Raw genomic sequence first — 16,886 nt, forward strand, 5'->3', positions numbered from 1 at the left:
CCAGAATACGTGTTGCAGGACGCGGGCCTGATGCGCAGAGGAAAAGTTAGTTGTTCACCTGAATAAGTGAGTTTTCCCATGGCAGGAAGGGAAAGGAAGGCTGCAACACTGTAAACCCTAGAACGTTCTTTCATCAAATGGATTTTATTTGCCATTTAGCATAACTTCTTCTGGGTGCATTTGGTTCCAGAAGAGTCTGCACGAAAAGGTTCCAGTTCCTGAGCTGGAAGCCGGCACCCTGTTTAGTTACAAAGAGCCGGCCCCAGCTGAGGCAGGGAGTCATTTTGGTGAAGTTGCGAAATTCTGCGTACAGCAAAAAGCATTATCTCCAGCCCTGTAGCTAGTTACACCTCCAGGACCACTTGACAGTTTATGCTAGGCCTGCAGTTCACAATGCTGATTTCATTAATTTTTCTATTGTGTAAACTTTTGGAGTTGAACAAGCAAAGGGCAGACTGGAACATGTAATTTTTCAGTTCACGTTGCGCTTTCTTTGCCATATTGTAGATCCCACTGGTGGTGGGTTTTTTTGTTTTTGTTTTTTTCTTATATGAGAATGTGGAAGTTACCTTAATGGAAAGTCTATTAAGAATGTTGACAATAGCATATTCCAGTCAGATGTCAGTATTTGCAGAGAAGACTGCGGTGGGCAAAGGAAGGAGGGGGTGGTGTAGAGGAACCAGGACACCTCCCGGCAGCTCTAAGGGGCTGAGGAGGCGGTGCATGAAGGAGTCAGGAAAGGGAGTGAGTCCTTACTCTTCCTTGATCTCCTCCCAGGCTCCTCTGTTCCCCACAATGCTGGGCACCTGGTGGGGAGCACTGGGAGAGGCATTCTTAGCAGGGCCCTTGGGCTGTTGCCTGCTTATTCTGTCCAGCCTGGCTTCCCACGTTTGGGCTGCTGAGTTAGACCTTTCCCAGCCCGTTCCTTCCTGGACAGTTAGATGACAGCAGGTGGAAGGGCTGCTGGTTTAGTCACTCAGTCCCTCCATTAGCACATACTTGTGGAGTGGCAACTCCATGGGCAGCATCGTATCGAGCAGACGTACTGAGCAAATGAAGTTGGGGAGAAGATGACAAGTGCGCTGGCTCTCAGGAACCTTCCGTTCTCTGCCTAGGACCCGTGTGTGTGGGAGAGAAAGGCAGAGGTACTTCCTTATGAAAAAGTACAAATCACTTATAATCTAATTTTTTAACCTTTAATTCTACAGGAGATGTTAAATAATCTTATTCCTTGAACTTGAATTCTGCAAGGCATCTTCAGTCACCCAGATAAGGGCTGCCCAGTTTCTAGTGTTTGAACATGGCAAGTCACCAGTTGGCATCTTGCCTGAAACTACGGAAAAGGAGCCCTTTAATCTTTGCTAATTGCAAAATCGATAGGCTCTAATCTTCCTGGCACGGGGGAATTACTCAGAGCGTAAGTTTTAGGAAAAGAAGAAAAAAAATGAGATCCTTGGAAGAGATTAATTATTTCTTTTTTTTCTTCCTCTTCTTTTCCAAATGAGAGGAGGGGTGATAGAGAGACAGACTTTCACATGCACCCTGACTAGGATCCACTTGGCAATGCCGTCTGGGGCCGATGTTCTGCCCATCTGGGGCCATGCTTGCAACTGAGCTATTCTTAGCACCTGAGGCAGAGGCTCTACAGTGGCATCCTTAGTGCCCACAGTGGATGCGCTCGAAACAATCAAACCATGGCTGCAGGAGGGGAAGAGACAGAGAAGGGGAGGGGGAGGAGGGAAGCAGATGGTTGCTTCTCCTGTGTGCCCTGATTGGGCATTAAACTCAGGATATCCACATGCCGGCCAATGCTTTACCAATGAGCCAACTGGCCAGGACCATATTTCTCTAACTTTTGACTTGTTCCCTGTACATTGTTTTGACTACATATTTTACAATTTTTGTCTCTATCCTTTTCCTTGAGATATTTTAGGAGTAATTTCCAGTGTGCACACCATTCAGGAAAGTGCAGGCAAACAGAGAAAAAATGTCATTAGGGTAAAATGCTGTGTGTGTGTGTGTGTGTGTGTGTGTGTGTGTGTGTGTGTATTTAACGGAACTGGTTTGGGAAGCTCACTTCTGTACTTTGAGCCCATCAGTATTTGCATAGAAAGGCTTAGAGAAAATTGGAGTTCCTTTGGTGTCTTCATTAGGGACCCCTGTATCCACTGGCCTAGCCATCATCAGTCTTGCTGGCTATGGTCAGTAGATTCTAGCCAGTTAAATACTTAGGAACAGCACCTTTTTGGATCCTGGCTCTGCACTAAGCAGATTTGATCTGCCAATCATATTCTCAAGGCCACGTTTTAAAAATGTTTCTTTTTCCCCTTCACCCTAGGTCCGTGGAAGATGAGGAGAGGCCTTTTGCTCTGGGAATGCAGTTTGTTTTATTGCGAACGCTTGGTACGTTCTTCATTTTCCAAGTGTGCCCCTTAGTCCTTCTTCGCAGGTGGCAAATCGCACTGTTCTTTAAAAATGGCAAGACGAGTCATTTGTTACCATTGCGGTAGTGAGGATTTTGCAGGGTAGTGGTGAGGGCACAACTTCCCAGTGTTCTGATTTGAGCTCAAAGCTGACCACTTCTGTCATTTGACGAAACAAAACCCAGTCGACTTGGGGTCAGTTTCTTTCTCACTGTGAACATAAACTTGGGCCAAATTCCCCAGAGAATTTTGTACAGTAAGAAATATTGAACCAAGCAATCGTGATGAGCTTATGATCCCAGCGTTTTGTCCTTTTCTTCCTTTTTGACGTGAAAGTGTCGGGAGTGGTGCTCCTTTTGTGAAAATGTCAATTTCTTCTTTCCAGTAATTTTATTGCATTGGGCCACAGTTGTACCTGTTGAGTTTTCTGAGGAAAAGAAATAAAATATTTTAAAAAGAGAAAAGAAAGACGCCCAAATCGACATCTAGGGATTGCCTTCTACTTGCTAACAAGAGGAGCTCCTGAGCACTGTGTTATGGGGAAAGTTGCAGAGCTCACTCGGGCGTGAAGAATACCATTCTAATTTTCACAGGCATTGCATCACCCTGTGACATCTTGGGATAATGCATGGGAAATAGCGTGTGAAGTAGTCCATGCTCTTGATCAAGCTCAGTGCATTTTTAATTGACTTCCTCATCATCAGGCATATTCTTTCGTTCTTACGTGACAATTCAATTTCCTTCAGCTGTTATTTCCCCCCAGTAATCAGCATCATTGTCTGCAGAACAACAAGAAGAAAGTTTTCTGATTAAAATTTTTTATTTCAGTTTTGAAAAGTGAAACATTCTGAAATGATATCATCTGACCATTTGAAACCTTAATTTAATCCTCTCTGAAGTTTCCAGTGTCTCCTCTGTTGTGGTTGATAAGCACTTTCCACTGGGCCTCAGAGGCTCCTAGTTAGTTGCATTAAATGCATGGCTTTTTTTCTTCCTTCCTTCCTTCCTTCCTTCCTTCCTTCCTTCCTTCCTTCCTTCCTTCCTTCCTTCCTTCCTTCCTTCCTTCTCTCTCTCTCTCTCTCTCTCTCTCTCTCTCTCTCTCTCTCTCTCTCTCTTTCTTTTTCCAATAAGACATTGGGCCCTGGCCGGTTGGCTCAGCGGTAGAGCGTCGGCCTGGCGTGTGGGAGACCTGGGTTCAACTCCCGGCCAAGGCACATAGGAGAAGTGCCCATTTGCTTCTCCAGTCCCACCCCCTCCTTCCTCTCTGTCTCTCTCTTCCCCTCCCTCAGCCAAGGCTCCATTGGAGCAAAGATGGCCCGGGCACTGGGGATGGCTCCTTGGCCTCCGCCCCAGGCACTAGAGTGGCTCTGGTCGCGGCAGAGCGACACCCCAGAAGGGCAGAGCATTGCCCCCTGGTGGGCAGAGCGTCGCCCCTGGTGGGCGTGCCAGGTGGATCCTGGTTGGGCGCATGCGGGAGTCTGTCTGACTGTCTCTCCCCGTTTCCAGCTTCAGAAAAATATTAAAAAAAAAAAAAAAGACATTGAAGGTACCGTTTTTTCCTTTTCTTTTTCAAGTGAGAGGAGGGGAGATAGAGAGGCAGACTCCTGCGTGCACCCCGACCAGGATCCACTCAGCAACCCCCATCTTGGGCCGATGCTCTGCTCATCAGGGCCATGCTTGCAACTGAGCTATTTTTAGCACCTGAAGTAGAGGCACCAGGGAGCCATCCTCAGCTGCTGGGGTTGATGCATTTGAACCAGTTAAGCCATGGCTGTGGGAAGGGGAGAGAGAGAGGAAGAGGGGAAGGGGAAAGGAAGGGTAGAGAAGCAGATGGTTGCTTTTCCTGTGTGCCCTGACCAGGAATCAAAGAAGGTACCATTTTTTAAAGCATGTAGGTAAAGGAAATTCTGACATACTTTAATATAGTTAAGAAGTATACCTTATACTTCTCACTGAAAACTAAAAAGTTATTTTCAAAGAAGGTAATTTGTTTAGCAAAAGTATAGTTGAATAGGAAAAGAAAATCATAGTTCCTCCTTTTGGCTGGCCCGTCTCTGATGCCCTGGAGTGGGTGACTTGATCTGGATGTGGAGGTCATGGTAGGTTAACAGATGGACACCATAACATCAGGAGGGAGAACGTTTTAGGCATTTATTATTTAATTTCAACCTTAACTTAAGTTCTGTTGATCATAAAAATGTACAATTAGACCAATAGGCCAATTTCCGTTTCCCCAAATTCCAAAGCAAAAAGAGAATTTTAAGTCTTTAAACAATGTTAAAATTTAATTATAGCGAATATACCCCCTTTTAAATGAATGCAACCTATTAAAAAATGTATCACCCACAGCTCTCCAGGCTATTAGCCCACCTGCCTTCTCCCCTATCTGCCCCGCCCTTTCCTCCCTCCCTTGCGCCTGTCCTCCCATCCCTTCCTTTCGTAAACTCTCTCTGAGGATCCATGGGCTGCCCTCTCCATCCTTGGGATGCAAAGAATGACCCCTGCCATCAAGGAGCTTATGGGTGACAGATTTACAGTTTAAATACTGTGTGTTTGTTGAAAAGTGGAAGTATGAACAAATACTATGGGAATATAAGTGGCACCCGAGTGAGTCAGGACTTTAAAGGAGGGGGTGGGTGTTTGCAAGATGAACAAGTGGGGGGTGGGGACACATTTCTGCAAAGGGCATGCCGTGGGATGAAGGGAGTCTACTTGCGGAGACCCTCTTTCAAGTGGGGTTAAAGAAGTGTCTATGTCATGGCCCCAAAAATGAAGTTACTACTTCTCATCACAAATGTTTCGTAAGCTTCAAAGATGAAGTTTATGCTTTAATTATTTCTATACTCCAAGTACCTTTTCAGTAAAGTTGCCATTTAATGTGATTTCTGACTTATAGGGGGCAATGCTTTCCTCATTCAATACTAGAACCCACAAGAGCTCAGTGTACTGCATCTTAGTGAATCATAAAGGCTTCTCGTGTAGCCTTTTGAGTAGTTAATGACAAAATCTGATTTTTTTTTCAGTTTAAAAGGCTCCCCAAGTTGCATTTTTAGCAGTAGACATTTTTATGATCCTAAAAAGCGGTAACATCCAACTGAATTGCAAGTTGGACGATTTAAAGCAGGGGTAGTCAACCTTTTTATACCTACCGCCCACTTTTGTATCTCTGTTAGTAGCAAAATTTTCTAACCACCCACCAGTTCCACAGTAATGGTGATTTATAAAGTAGGGAAGTAACTTTACTTTATAAAATTTATAAAACAGAGTTAAAGCATTTAATAATAATTACTTACCACGTACTTTATGTTGGATTTTCACTGTTTGGCAGAATAAATCTTTATGAAACAACTTAGTATAGTTAAATCTATCTTTTTATTTATACTTTGGTTGCTCCGCTACCGCCCACCATGAAAGCTGGAATGCCCACTAGTGGGCGGTAGGGACCAAGTTGACTACCACTGATTTAAAGTATCAGCTCTGTTTTCTCCTCTCAGATGTGCTGAATGTTTTTCTTCTCTTTTTCCCCCTCGACACCTCCAGCATACATTCCTACCCCAATTTATTTTGGAGCAGTGATTGACACCACCTGCATGCTCTGGCAACAGGAGTGTGGAGTGCAAGGCTCTTGCTGGGAGTACAATGTGACGTCATTTCGTTTTGTCTATTTTGGTTTGGCGGCCGGCCTCAAATTTGTTGGCTTTATTTTTATTTTCCTGGCCTGGTACTCCATTAAGTACAAGGAGGATGCGCTGCAGAGGCAGAGGTGGAGAGAGTTCCCTCTGGGCACAGTGAGTGAGACGGTGGGCCACCCCGACGGCGCCGACAAGCACGCCCGGACTAGATCGTGCCCGGCTTTCAGCACCCAGGGAGAAGTCCACGAGGAGACTCATCTGCGCAAAGGGATCCAGTTCACAGCACAGACCTATCCGGGGCCCTTCCCAGAAGCAATAAGCTCCTCTCCAGACTCGGGGCTGGAGGAGAGCCCTGCTGCCGTGTAGCCTCCCTCCTGAAGCTTGAAAACGGAAGACTTTAGTTTTGTTGGTTGAGTTGAATATTGGTGACTTGAGAAACACCCGTGCCTTCTTTTCTTTCTTTCCTTTTTTAACCTCTAAAGTCCCTCCTCACACCAACAAAACTCAGTATACACAGCCACTACCGACTGAGGGCTGGATACCTCAAGACTGAGAACATTTCCCTGCCTTCTCTTCAAGAAGGAGGCGTTTAGATGGACTTGTTACCATTTCCGCTGTTCATGTAATGCTCATGCTCCAATATGGTATTAGGCCAAGGTACATGGTTAACACAATCAGGGAAGTGTAATGGTGGTACGTGTCATTAACATACACTCCACACCAAGGTGAGCTTGACCATGACTTTGCATTTACAAATCAATGTGTTTTTTTTTAAAGATCTGAACACCTACTGTGAGTTCTGCTACAAAGCACAAATGAATTTGCCTCAACTATGCAATTTGATCTGGAAAATGTAAGTGCAGCATGTTACTTTCGCTTTCAGAGACTAAAGCAGATACGTTTTTGAAAAGAGGAAGCTCAACTTTCCTGCAAGTACCATTAATAGCATTTTAAGCCATAGCAGAGTTATAAATCAGGTAGGGTTTTTTAAATGCTTCACGGGAACCACATGCATAGTGTGATAAAAGGAACAGCTACTTCATTTCATGAAACACTTTCTCTTTTAGTTGGTTTGCCCCCATCCTAAGGTACTTAAGGAGGCTGCTGAATCATCCAATAGCTTGAATATACACTCCAGTATTCCTTCATAAGGGGCTTTAAAACTCGTGTGCTAAACAATATGGCTAGACACTGTAATTTGAGATGCATAATAAGGAAAGAAACTCATGGCTTTCTCATCCAAAAGAATTGCTGCAGAAATTCTTTTAGCTCTTAAGGCCTATGAAAGGGTAGTTAGGAATTATAACCTTGAACTCCAAATAGTTGGAAAAAGGAATTTCAGAGACTTAGGCTTCAGTCCCACCCAATCATTTTAGTTGTCTGCTTGGAAACACGAGCAAATCTGTTCTCTTTCTTATATACAGAAATTGCTATGGTCACTACTGAAATTGAGTCCTTAAGCCAGGAAAGCTGTACCTGCTCTATGAAGATCACCTTACATACAGGCATACAGGAGGAGGGAGGTCTGGGAGCCGGACCTAGAATATGATCCTAAGTAATGACTGAAAGATACGAAATAAACTGGTCTGTCGTGCTGAATTCTGCTTTATCAGGGTTAGAATGATTTCACACCGCTCTTTGACTCCTGCCTACTGTGACTTGCCAGAAGTGAGCTGCAAGAGGACTTTTCTCGTCCTTCGGGTCCGTTACCCATGATCCTTTCCAATACCTCCCAGCACATCACTTCGACTTAGGTGCCACCCAGAATGCTTTCTTCCTGGTTCTTACGGTAGATAGATGCCTCCTGAGGAACTACTAACTCCTTAAGAACTGATGGCTGATGGCAGAGTAACTCATGGGCACTGGTTGCTTAGAAAAATAATCATGACAACTCAGATTTAGGAAGGACTGTGAGGTCCAAATACCAATATCTCTGCTTCTGCCAAGCATCCTGTGCTTATGTAGGGCTCATTTGGGAAATGGTTTCCTTGGCTGGTTAACACTCTTCCACAGAAAAGATGTGATGGACAGAACTGTCCTGTGATTCAGGCTTTTTGCCCTTCATCCTTGGCTGCCCCATGGGTTTGTGTGGACATTCCTGTGTGCAGGGTTGTTTTTCTCTCTACCTAGGAATGGCATCAGTCAAGTGGTTGTCTTGGTTGCATGTAGTTTGTGGAGGGACTTACCACTATTAGACTGAATAATGTCTCCAAGGGCTGGAGTCAGTGGTCTCAGTGATAAGGACTTCCCGTTGAGCAGTCTTACTTTTTTACTAAGTCATAAGAAACATTGTTGCCTGCAGTTACACTGGTGTCCATCAAACTTTGGTCAACGTAGTGCATATTGAAGGTCTTCAGAAAATCCTGCTGATTAACCCAGCGTCTGCTCTGGGTCCTCAGGGTTCCCTTTTACTCTCTATAGGAAATCTTTGAGCCTTTTGAAGAGAAAGTTTTCTTTTCTGTTGGAGCTAAGATAGGTAGGTTGGTGAGAGGAAGTGTTTTCTTAATTTCCCTCTGATTATTAAGAAACTGCGTTGAGAAAATTTTGGTGGGATTACACTTTGTGTGTGTGTGTGTGTGTGTGTGTGTAGCTAAGATGATATGTTCCAAAATTGTTAAATTTCTCTCTTCTTGGTAGGATATTTTAAAAAAGAGCCACTCTCAGAACTCTAGGATAGGGAATGATGAGGTCATCAGGTATCATTAAAGAACCCCTCCTGCTTTTTCTACCTTAACCTGTCATCCAGGTCAGCTATCAATGATGGGGTGCCAGTTCTTTATTGAGCACCATTTGACCCATTACTATCTGCCAATCTATACAGTCCTTTGGATTGATTAGGCCAGAATTCAAAGAAATTGTCATGAATTTTACATCATAATGTTAGTATGGTCCTTCCTCAAGTATCTGATGCTTTTAAATAGCAGGTGTATTATTAATGTATTGTTCATGAGTATAGAATAAGTAGTAAAAATTATAGGGGATTGAAGTTTTGGAATATGTACCAAGTAAGTGTTGTCCCCAAAAGGCTTTGGGCTCTGGTAGTATCACTGGACTATTATATAGTCAACTAGAGTGACTATTTTATAGCTGACACCATTTAATTGTATATATTCTTGTCAATACATTGATTACTTTATAGTCACAGCTCCTACTATAAGTTTAATTTCTACTCTTCATGAGCTTAAGCTTATAATTACTTATCTTGGAAAAAGGTTATCTTATTCCTTTATAAACTGCAGATTAATATATTATTTGACCTTAATATGCAAATATAATATTCTTGACTCTTGCCTATTAATTTAGAAAGTCCCACGGCGGTGGGTGGGGGGGTTATTGAAGCACATTCTTTGGTTATTTTCATTACTATGAAATCCTGATCCTTTGTAGGTGGCTTTAATTCTTGAAAACAGTTCCTTGTCATTTAGAACCAGTGCAGAGAGGACAAAAATGAGCATTTGTTGAATGTTGACTATTTGCAGAGCATCTTGTCAAGAGCTTAATACACATCATTCATTTCAATCCTCTTAATATCTTTGAAAGATATTAAGCACTTATGTTCTGTTATTTTGTTTTTGTTGTTGGTTTTTAAAACAGATCATGACAAATGAGGCTCTTGGAGGCAATGTGACTTGTTAGGACTGTGGGGTAGGCAAGTCCGGGTTCTGGCGCAGGTTCTCTGGGTCTGCGGCCCACTCCGTACACTACATAATGCATATTACGGTTTTGGTTAACAGAGATAAGGTGTGACTAGAAGATAGTGAGGTAAATCATGTCAGTTTTTGATGTGCTACTGTTTCTGAAGAGTAGAGGAGTTATTTCTTTGTGTAAAATAGAAAAAAAATCTGTAGGAAACATTAAAAGTTAATGTTTAGATTTGTAAGGTAAATTGACATTTATTGAACTAAGTGTTATTTTCAAAATTTTTTGTCATAACATACCTCAAGTATTTATTTAGAGTACATATTTAATATAGAGCAAATCCAATTTCGGTGATAACACTGAGTCTCAATAGAGTTTCTGAAATGAAACAGGAGGGAAGGAGGTTCAGGCTTATTGACTTTGAGCATTGTAGATTTCAGGGGTATGCTTTCTACCCCCCAACCCCTTTCAGAATGTTAACATTTCCATTAGTTTTTTTAGTGAAAATTGGTTTAAATTTCCTAATAAAAGTTTTAAATGAATATATATGAAGTGTAATGTGTTAAGCGAACATATACAAAATGTTATATGTAATCTACCAAACCACAGTCGTGACTGATGGAAGCTGCAGTAAGCAACAGGAGCACGTGCTGGGAAATGTCAGCCCCCAGAGAAGTTACCTTGCCGAGGTAATGGCAGCCCTCCATCCTCACCACCTACCAACAAAATTGTTCCTCAGTCAGCAGTTCCAGCGTGCATTCCTTGGTGGGCATGGAGCCAGAACATTTCTCTTTGGAGCCGGTTATGTATCAACCCTAAGTGCACCAAAGAGAGGCTGCCTAGTTTGAGTGGACCGGAAGCATTTGTGGAAATTCTCTTGTGTGCCCAGGCGTCATAGGAGAGCCAAAGTGTGGGGTGGCAGCCAATTCTACTTTGTGATTTTGTGTGTACATAAAACATCCTAAGCGGCACAGAAACATGAGTATAACTATTACTATATGGTGCATACCGAGTATTCTAAGTAGCAGATAGACATCACAATACTGTATAACCCCAGATCGCCTAGACAGCAGGTTTGTTGATTCTCTGTTATGCAGACCAGTAGGTGGACTTTACATGTGTTTGCATTTTCTCTTTCATAGTGGCCGAGGGAGTGTCATGGCTGACCTGTGACATCAGTGGCCTTGAGCACTATATTTTTTCTATCTTCTCTCCTTTCCTCATCTTCCAGGATGCTGCTGGCTGTATCTTCTGTTTCAGACTTCTTGCTCCATTGGATCAGATCTGTGTCTATTTGAAGAGGTTATGTTAAGCACTTCATTTTTACTCAGCCCAGAGGACGGTCGAATATGAGGAAAACCCTCCCTGGGTGTTTGCTTTTGCACCATTAAGATCAAACAAAAAAATTGCCTTGGTGCTAGAAGTATTTGATGAAGCATGCCCACCACAAAAATGTCCCCCTGAGTCCCAGTATTTCACTGATAAGGGACTGCATGTTCTTTGCTTCTGGAGAACTTCCCAGAGACAAGCACTCATTACTCTCATTACTACAGTTAATCCATGAACTTGATGTTGCAAAAGCGAAGAGTGTAAGGGGAAATAACCTTTTTTTCTATAAAAAACTCAATGCTTTTGATATTTATTTTAGCAAGAATAATAAGATGCTAAAGATAATTTCAGAGAGAGAGGAGATATTTCAGATATTTTTTTTTTTTTTTATAGAAAATATTTTTATTTCAGTCATGGTATGTGGTCTTTGTGCTACATCATGATACATGATACACGTTGGAAGAAGTCTAGAAAGACAGAGACTTTGGGATTGGACAAACTGAGATTTGTAAAACCCAAAATGTGCTGCTTACCAACTGAATTACAATGAACACGTTATTTTACAGCTCTCAGCTTCATTTGTTTCTTCCCTATAATGTAAAACAGGAGCAACTACCCTTCCGTGTTGAGAATCAAATGAGTTTATGAATATATGTGGTTCTTCAATTTTAGTTTTTTTCATCAGATAATTTTTTTTCTTATTTTATTTCTAAAAATGTACACTCATGTAAGGGGTTTTTAATACTGGGATTTAGAAGGTGTTGTTTTTTACTGGTATTCTATTATGTGTTAAAATTATGTGTTAAAAGGAGAAGATATTATTTAAAATGAAAACTAATGTAATTGCAGGGACATGTTAAACCAAAGGGGTAAAAAAAAAAAAGTTTAAGGTTTGTATCAAGAAAAGAAAAATAAGAATAATTGGTAAGCCTTTATAGTGGGCATTTTTCTGAAAATACATACCTCTAACCCAAACCCCAAATGTCAGTTAGAAGCATGAAACAGGCAGGTCAGGCTCTAATTCTTTAATTAAAGGAAATATAATACTATGTCAGACCAACTGGCATTAGAATCCTAGTGGAGTGTGTGTTCAGTGTGTGTGTATGTGTTTTGTGTGTGGAGGTGTGTATGCTGTGATGAAAGGCTGTTTTGGGTTGTTGCATAAAAAAGTTTGATTTTGTGATTTTTAAAATGAATATTTATTTGGTGACCTCTTAGGGTAATTTAAAAGATGTATAATTTCCTTGTGTTTAATGAAATCTATTGTCAATGTACTAATCAACCTTGGTTTACAACATCTTGAATACTTGATCACTGAAAATTAAGAAAAAGAGTAAAAAATAAGAATAAAGTGTGTTGGCTTGAAAATAGTTTGTCTCATATGATTTTTAAAAAAGATTTTATTTATTGATTTTAGAGAAAAGAGAGAGAGAGGGAGAAGGGGGAAGCAGGAAGCATCAACTAGTAGTTGCTTTTCATATGTGCCTTGACCCGGCCAACTCAGGGTTTTGAACCGGCAACCTCAGCATTCCAGGTTGCGGCTTTACCCACTGCGCCACCACAGGTCAGGCTGGTTTTTGTTGTTTGAGGAGATGGAGCAATGATACCAGTGTGAGTGCCCGTACCCCTACTACCACACAATGAAGACACAGATTTGACTGGATTGATTAGCCCACCACTACTCTGAAAATGGTAGCAATGGACTCCTTACATAACTGATAACTCTGCCTTGAAGCCAAATGTCCTACGTGTCAACTATTAGGACTATAGTTTTAAGAACCCGTGGGAGCATTTTCATTGAATATAGTTTTAAGAACCCATGGGAGAGTTTTCATTGAATCACCAAAGAGAATAATTTCAAGTAAGTCCATCACTTACCAATTTAAATTCAAACAGACTCTGGGCCCTGCAGAACTCTATGCCTTGAATATCATTTATGTTAGTCAGGCTAGGCTGAATTATGCTTAAAAACATGCTCTCGCCCTAATCGTAGAAGCTTCCTAGCACAAAAGTTTATATCTTATTTCCATCACATGGCTGCGTGGTCTGTTCCGCGTTGTCCCTCAGCCACCCAGCCTGACAGAGGTTCTACCATCTTGAAGCCACACCATCTGAAACTTTCAGGGTTGGTCTTGGTTGCTGAGCAAGGGAAGGAAGAACCCAGAGAAAGGCAAAGGGCCTTTTCTCCTTCTCAGCCCAGAAGTGACACATGTCACACTGCATTGGTTTGAAATAGTTGCATGTCCCTGCCTACATTCTGGGATCCCGGAAGTGTAGGGGAGCCAATGGTGAGCATTTGGTGGGTTTTTGTTTGTTTGGGTTTTTTTTTGCCACAGAATTGACCATGATAGATTAAGAATGACTCCCAAAGGGGTCCAACTCATTATTCTAAAAATCGGCAAATGTAAGTCAGAGAAAGACAAGTACTATTCGATTTCACTTCTATGTGGAATCTAATGAACAAAATAAACTAACAACAGAAATAGACTCATAGATAAGACAAACTGAGAGCTGTCAGAGGGGACAGGGGTTCGGGGGCTGAGTGGAAAAGAGAAAGGGATTAAGCAAAGAAAGAAAAGCTCATACACACAGACAGCAGTGGGGATTGCAAGAGGAAAAGGGGATGGGGGAGGTGGAGATGGAATAAATGGTGATGGAGGGGAACTTGACTTGGGGTGGCGTACATACAATGCAGTATACAGATGATGTATTGTAGAATTGGGCACCTGAAACCTATATAGTTTTATTAACCAATGTCACTCTAATAAATTCAATAAAAATTAAAAAAAAATTAGTAAACAAAAAGAAAAGTTTCAAGCATAAAAAGAGAATGATTTCCAAAGAAGTGACTGTCAAAACTTGGTCAACAAAGCAGTGAGAGCCTCCACTGAATTAATCGTTGCTAAAGTGGCTCAGGAACTGGTCTGAAATCGGAGGAAGAATGTGAGCTCAGCCTCCACAGGGAGAAAAGGATTGGATTTTGAGTCCCTCCTGACAGACACGGAGTTTTCCAAGCACAGTGACATCTGAGACTTTTGGGTGAGAAGCAGAAGGAGGTAAAGGAGCTGTGGAAATAACAGCGTGACTCATGGACTGAAGTACTATACAAAGCGGGTACAGTTTATATTTAGAAGCCTGCCTTGAGCACTCCATAGGTGAAAAACAGGCTAATTGACTTCCCTCTCTCACTCTGTCACCCCCTGCACAGCGAAACAAAAGGGTCACCATGGCTCAAGATAACATGAGTTACTGGGGGTGGGGGGGTGGAGTGTGCATGCTTTGACTTCTGGGTAAATGCCAATTTCCCGCCACAGCTTTGTGCATTTTTCAAGGGAGCCATTTATGCAGAGAGCAGATTGTAACTCCTGCCGAAATCTACCACCCTCTCCTCAATTTTGTGTGCAATTTAGGCAAAAACATTCCTCGTTCCCTCTTGAATTTCTTTAATATCTCATACTTTCAAGGGAGGGGCAAAACCAAGGTGGATATTGGGCTTTTTGAAACAGATACATGAGGGAAAGTTTCTTTATGAGAAATGCAGAAAGAAGAAAGGTTGTGATGTACCCACGCATCTTGGTTTTAGCCAGGACTTGGTATGACCTCAGCGTTTTAAGAGCTATTAAAAAGAATCCAGTTCCTCTCTTGTTTTTAACATTTTCAGCTGGGCAGAGATGGCCTCTGGAGCTTCAGCACGTGGGAGCCAAAAACCTTTCTTAATTGCACAAAGTCATTGGAAAGCAAGGAGATCAATATTTGTTGCTCACTTCTGAATTTAAGTGTCAACGTTTGACGTAGTTCCAACTCATAATATCCATATAAATCAGTAGAACGCTAAAACCATCCATTGGCCTGCTGGCATGGCTAGGATCCTAGGCACTAAAGAACCAACGAGCTTGCTATGGGTCGTGTTGTTCTAGATGTGTTCTTGTCAAAATAGTGGTGAAGCTCCTTTAGAAATCAATCAAGAGGCAGGTCTGCCAGTGGCCAGGTCCTGGCTCCCAGCCATTATGTCTTTAGTTGCACTGCTGTGACATCTACTGGTCATTACGGAAAACACACGCTCTGGGCCCTACTGGTTCCTGGCCTTGAGTTGTGTGGGGTTCTTAGCGACCCCCATACGTATTAAGGTGGCAAAGTCGATGACATCGCCTCTTCTTCTGAGACCTATTAGTGGTTGAATGGGTTCCATTCTAGTTCTGGGTCACCTGTGCTGTTGGGGCTGGGAGGTGGGGTAACAAGGGAGAAGAGGATTAGGGGAAAGGTTACAGATTCTGAGCTCCAGGGTCCTGGGTGGTGAGCTGATGTGGAGGCTGGGAATTCAGAAGAGAAGGTCGACACATTTGCTCCTCCCCCACACCACTCCCATTTGCCAGCGGACAAGCGAGGCGGCACCCAGCGCAAGATTGGCAGCGTTTGCAGCTCCCTTTGCCCCCAGCGCTCTGCAGGGCTTCCCTAACATCCGAGGTCAGAGACATTGCAGTCCCGGCAGGAAAAATTCTGATTTTTTGGAAAGTTATTCTCTCTACTTACTTCATACAGCAGTGGACTCACAATGAGGCCCACAGTATTGTGCTGGCGAAGTTTTCAATGTCAACAACGCACCTAAGTGAGTTGACCAATACATGTATTTTTCTGATCATTTTCAGACAGACATATCCAGCCCAAATGGGTTTTAATGTTTAGGCCTGCTTCAGCACTTTCACACCATCTCTCTACATCAGGGGTTCCCAGTCAGAGGCGATTTTGTAACTGCAGGGACTTGGCAATGTGTGGAGACATTTTTGGGTGTCACAACCGGGGTTGTGTGGGTGTGCACTACAGACATCTGAGAGAGGCCAGGGATGCTGCTAAACATTCTAGCATGCAAGGGACAGCCCCCGCAACAAAGAAATATCCATTTCAAATGTCAGCAGAGGTTGAGAAGTCCTGCTGTCCGTATAGCCCGATGGTTGTCATGATAGGATTGAAACTGCCCTCACCATCTTGATGTTCCTCGGGGTGTTTTCGTGGACATCCAACTACATTTCACATGGTGCTAAAATTACTTCATAAAAAGGTAGAATGGTGGTTGCCTGGGGTTGGGAAGTATGAGGTAAGTTTCTTGGTCTGAAATGGGGGAAGGAGCAAGGTTATGCATGTGGCCAGTTATTCTCACTCTGGAGGCCTCAGACTTGGTACAACGTCGATGTTTCCTGACCTGGAGGAGAGTGTAAAGTGGGGGAGATACAGTGGTGGGATTCAAATAATTTCATGACCGGTCCTCTGACCTTATGACCGTTTTAAGTATTAAAAAACTGATATACCTAGCCTGGCCAGTGGTGGCGCAGTGGATAAAGCATCAACCTGGAAATGCTGAGGTTGCCAGTTCAAAACCCTGGACTTGCCCAGTCAAGGCACGTATGGGAGTTGATACTTCCAGCTTCTTCCCTCTTCTCTCTCTCTCTATCTCTTTCTCTCTCTCTTTCCACCCCCCCTCTAAAATGAATAAAATCTTAAAAAAGAAACAAAAAAACCCCAATATACCTAAAGGTAGTTTATTATTCCATGCACTTACCACTTAAATAAGAACAATAAAAGAGGTACACAAAACTAGATTATGTTATAAAAAAGTTTTAAAATATTAATAAAAAATTTAAATAATACCTGACAAAAAGCAATAAAACTGTTATTTAAGATATTTCCATATTGCTTCTTGACTGGCATCCTCACTTGTATTTTTTTCACCTATGGATGGAATGAACATTACTATAGGTGCTTAGAATATGCTGTTGTGCAGATGAATGTTAAAAAAGAGGAATGCAAATTTGTGATTTCCACACTGGGTGGCTGCCCAGGTGCCCACCTTAGAGAGAACCCTGGTTAC

The 16,886-nt window shown here is 42.4% G+C and overlaps 1 protein-coding gene across 1 annotated transcript in view; it reads left to right on the forward strand.

The window, feature by feature from the left end:
• SLCO5A1 (solute carrier organic anion transporter family member 5A1) overlaps nt 1–7,074 on the forward strand; it is a 133,547-nt gene extending 126,473 nt beyond the window's left edge. The window contains exons 9-10 of the mRNA XM_066378917.1: nt 2,339–2,403; nt 5,964–7,074. Coding sequence (XP_066235014.1) covers nt 2,339–2,403; nt 5,964–6,421 — 523 coding nt within the window. The 3' untranslated portion in view covers nt 6,422–7,074. The remainder of the gene's footprint in view (nt 1–2,338; nt 2,404–5,963) is intronic.
• Nucleotides 7,075–16,886: the final 9,812 nt, after the last annotated feature.

Source organism: Saccopteryx leptura, chromosome 3 (genome assembly GCF_036850995.1).
Source record: "Saccopteryx leptura isolate mSacLep1 chromosome 3, mSacLep1_pri_phased_curated, whole genome shotgun sequence".
Lineage (NCBI taxonomy): Eukaryota > Metazoa > Chordata > Mammalia > Chiroptera > Emballonuridae > Saccopteryx > Saccopteryx leptura.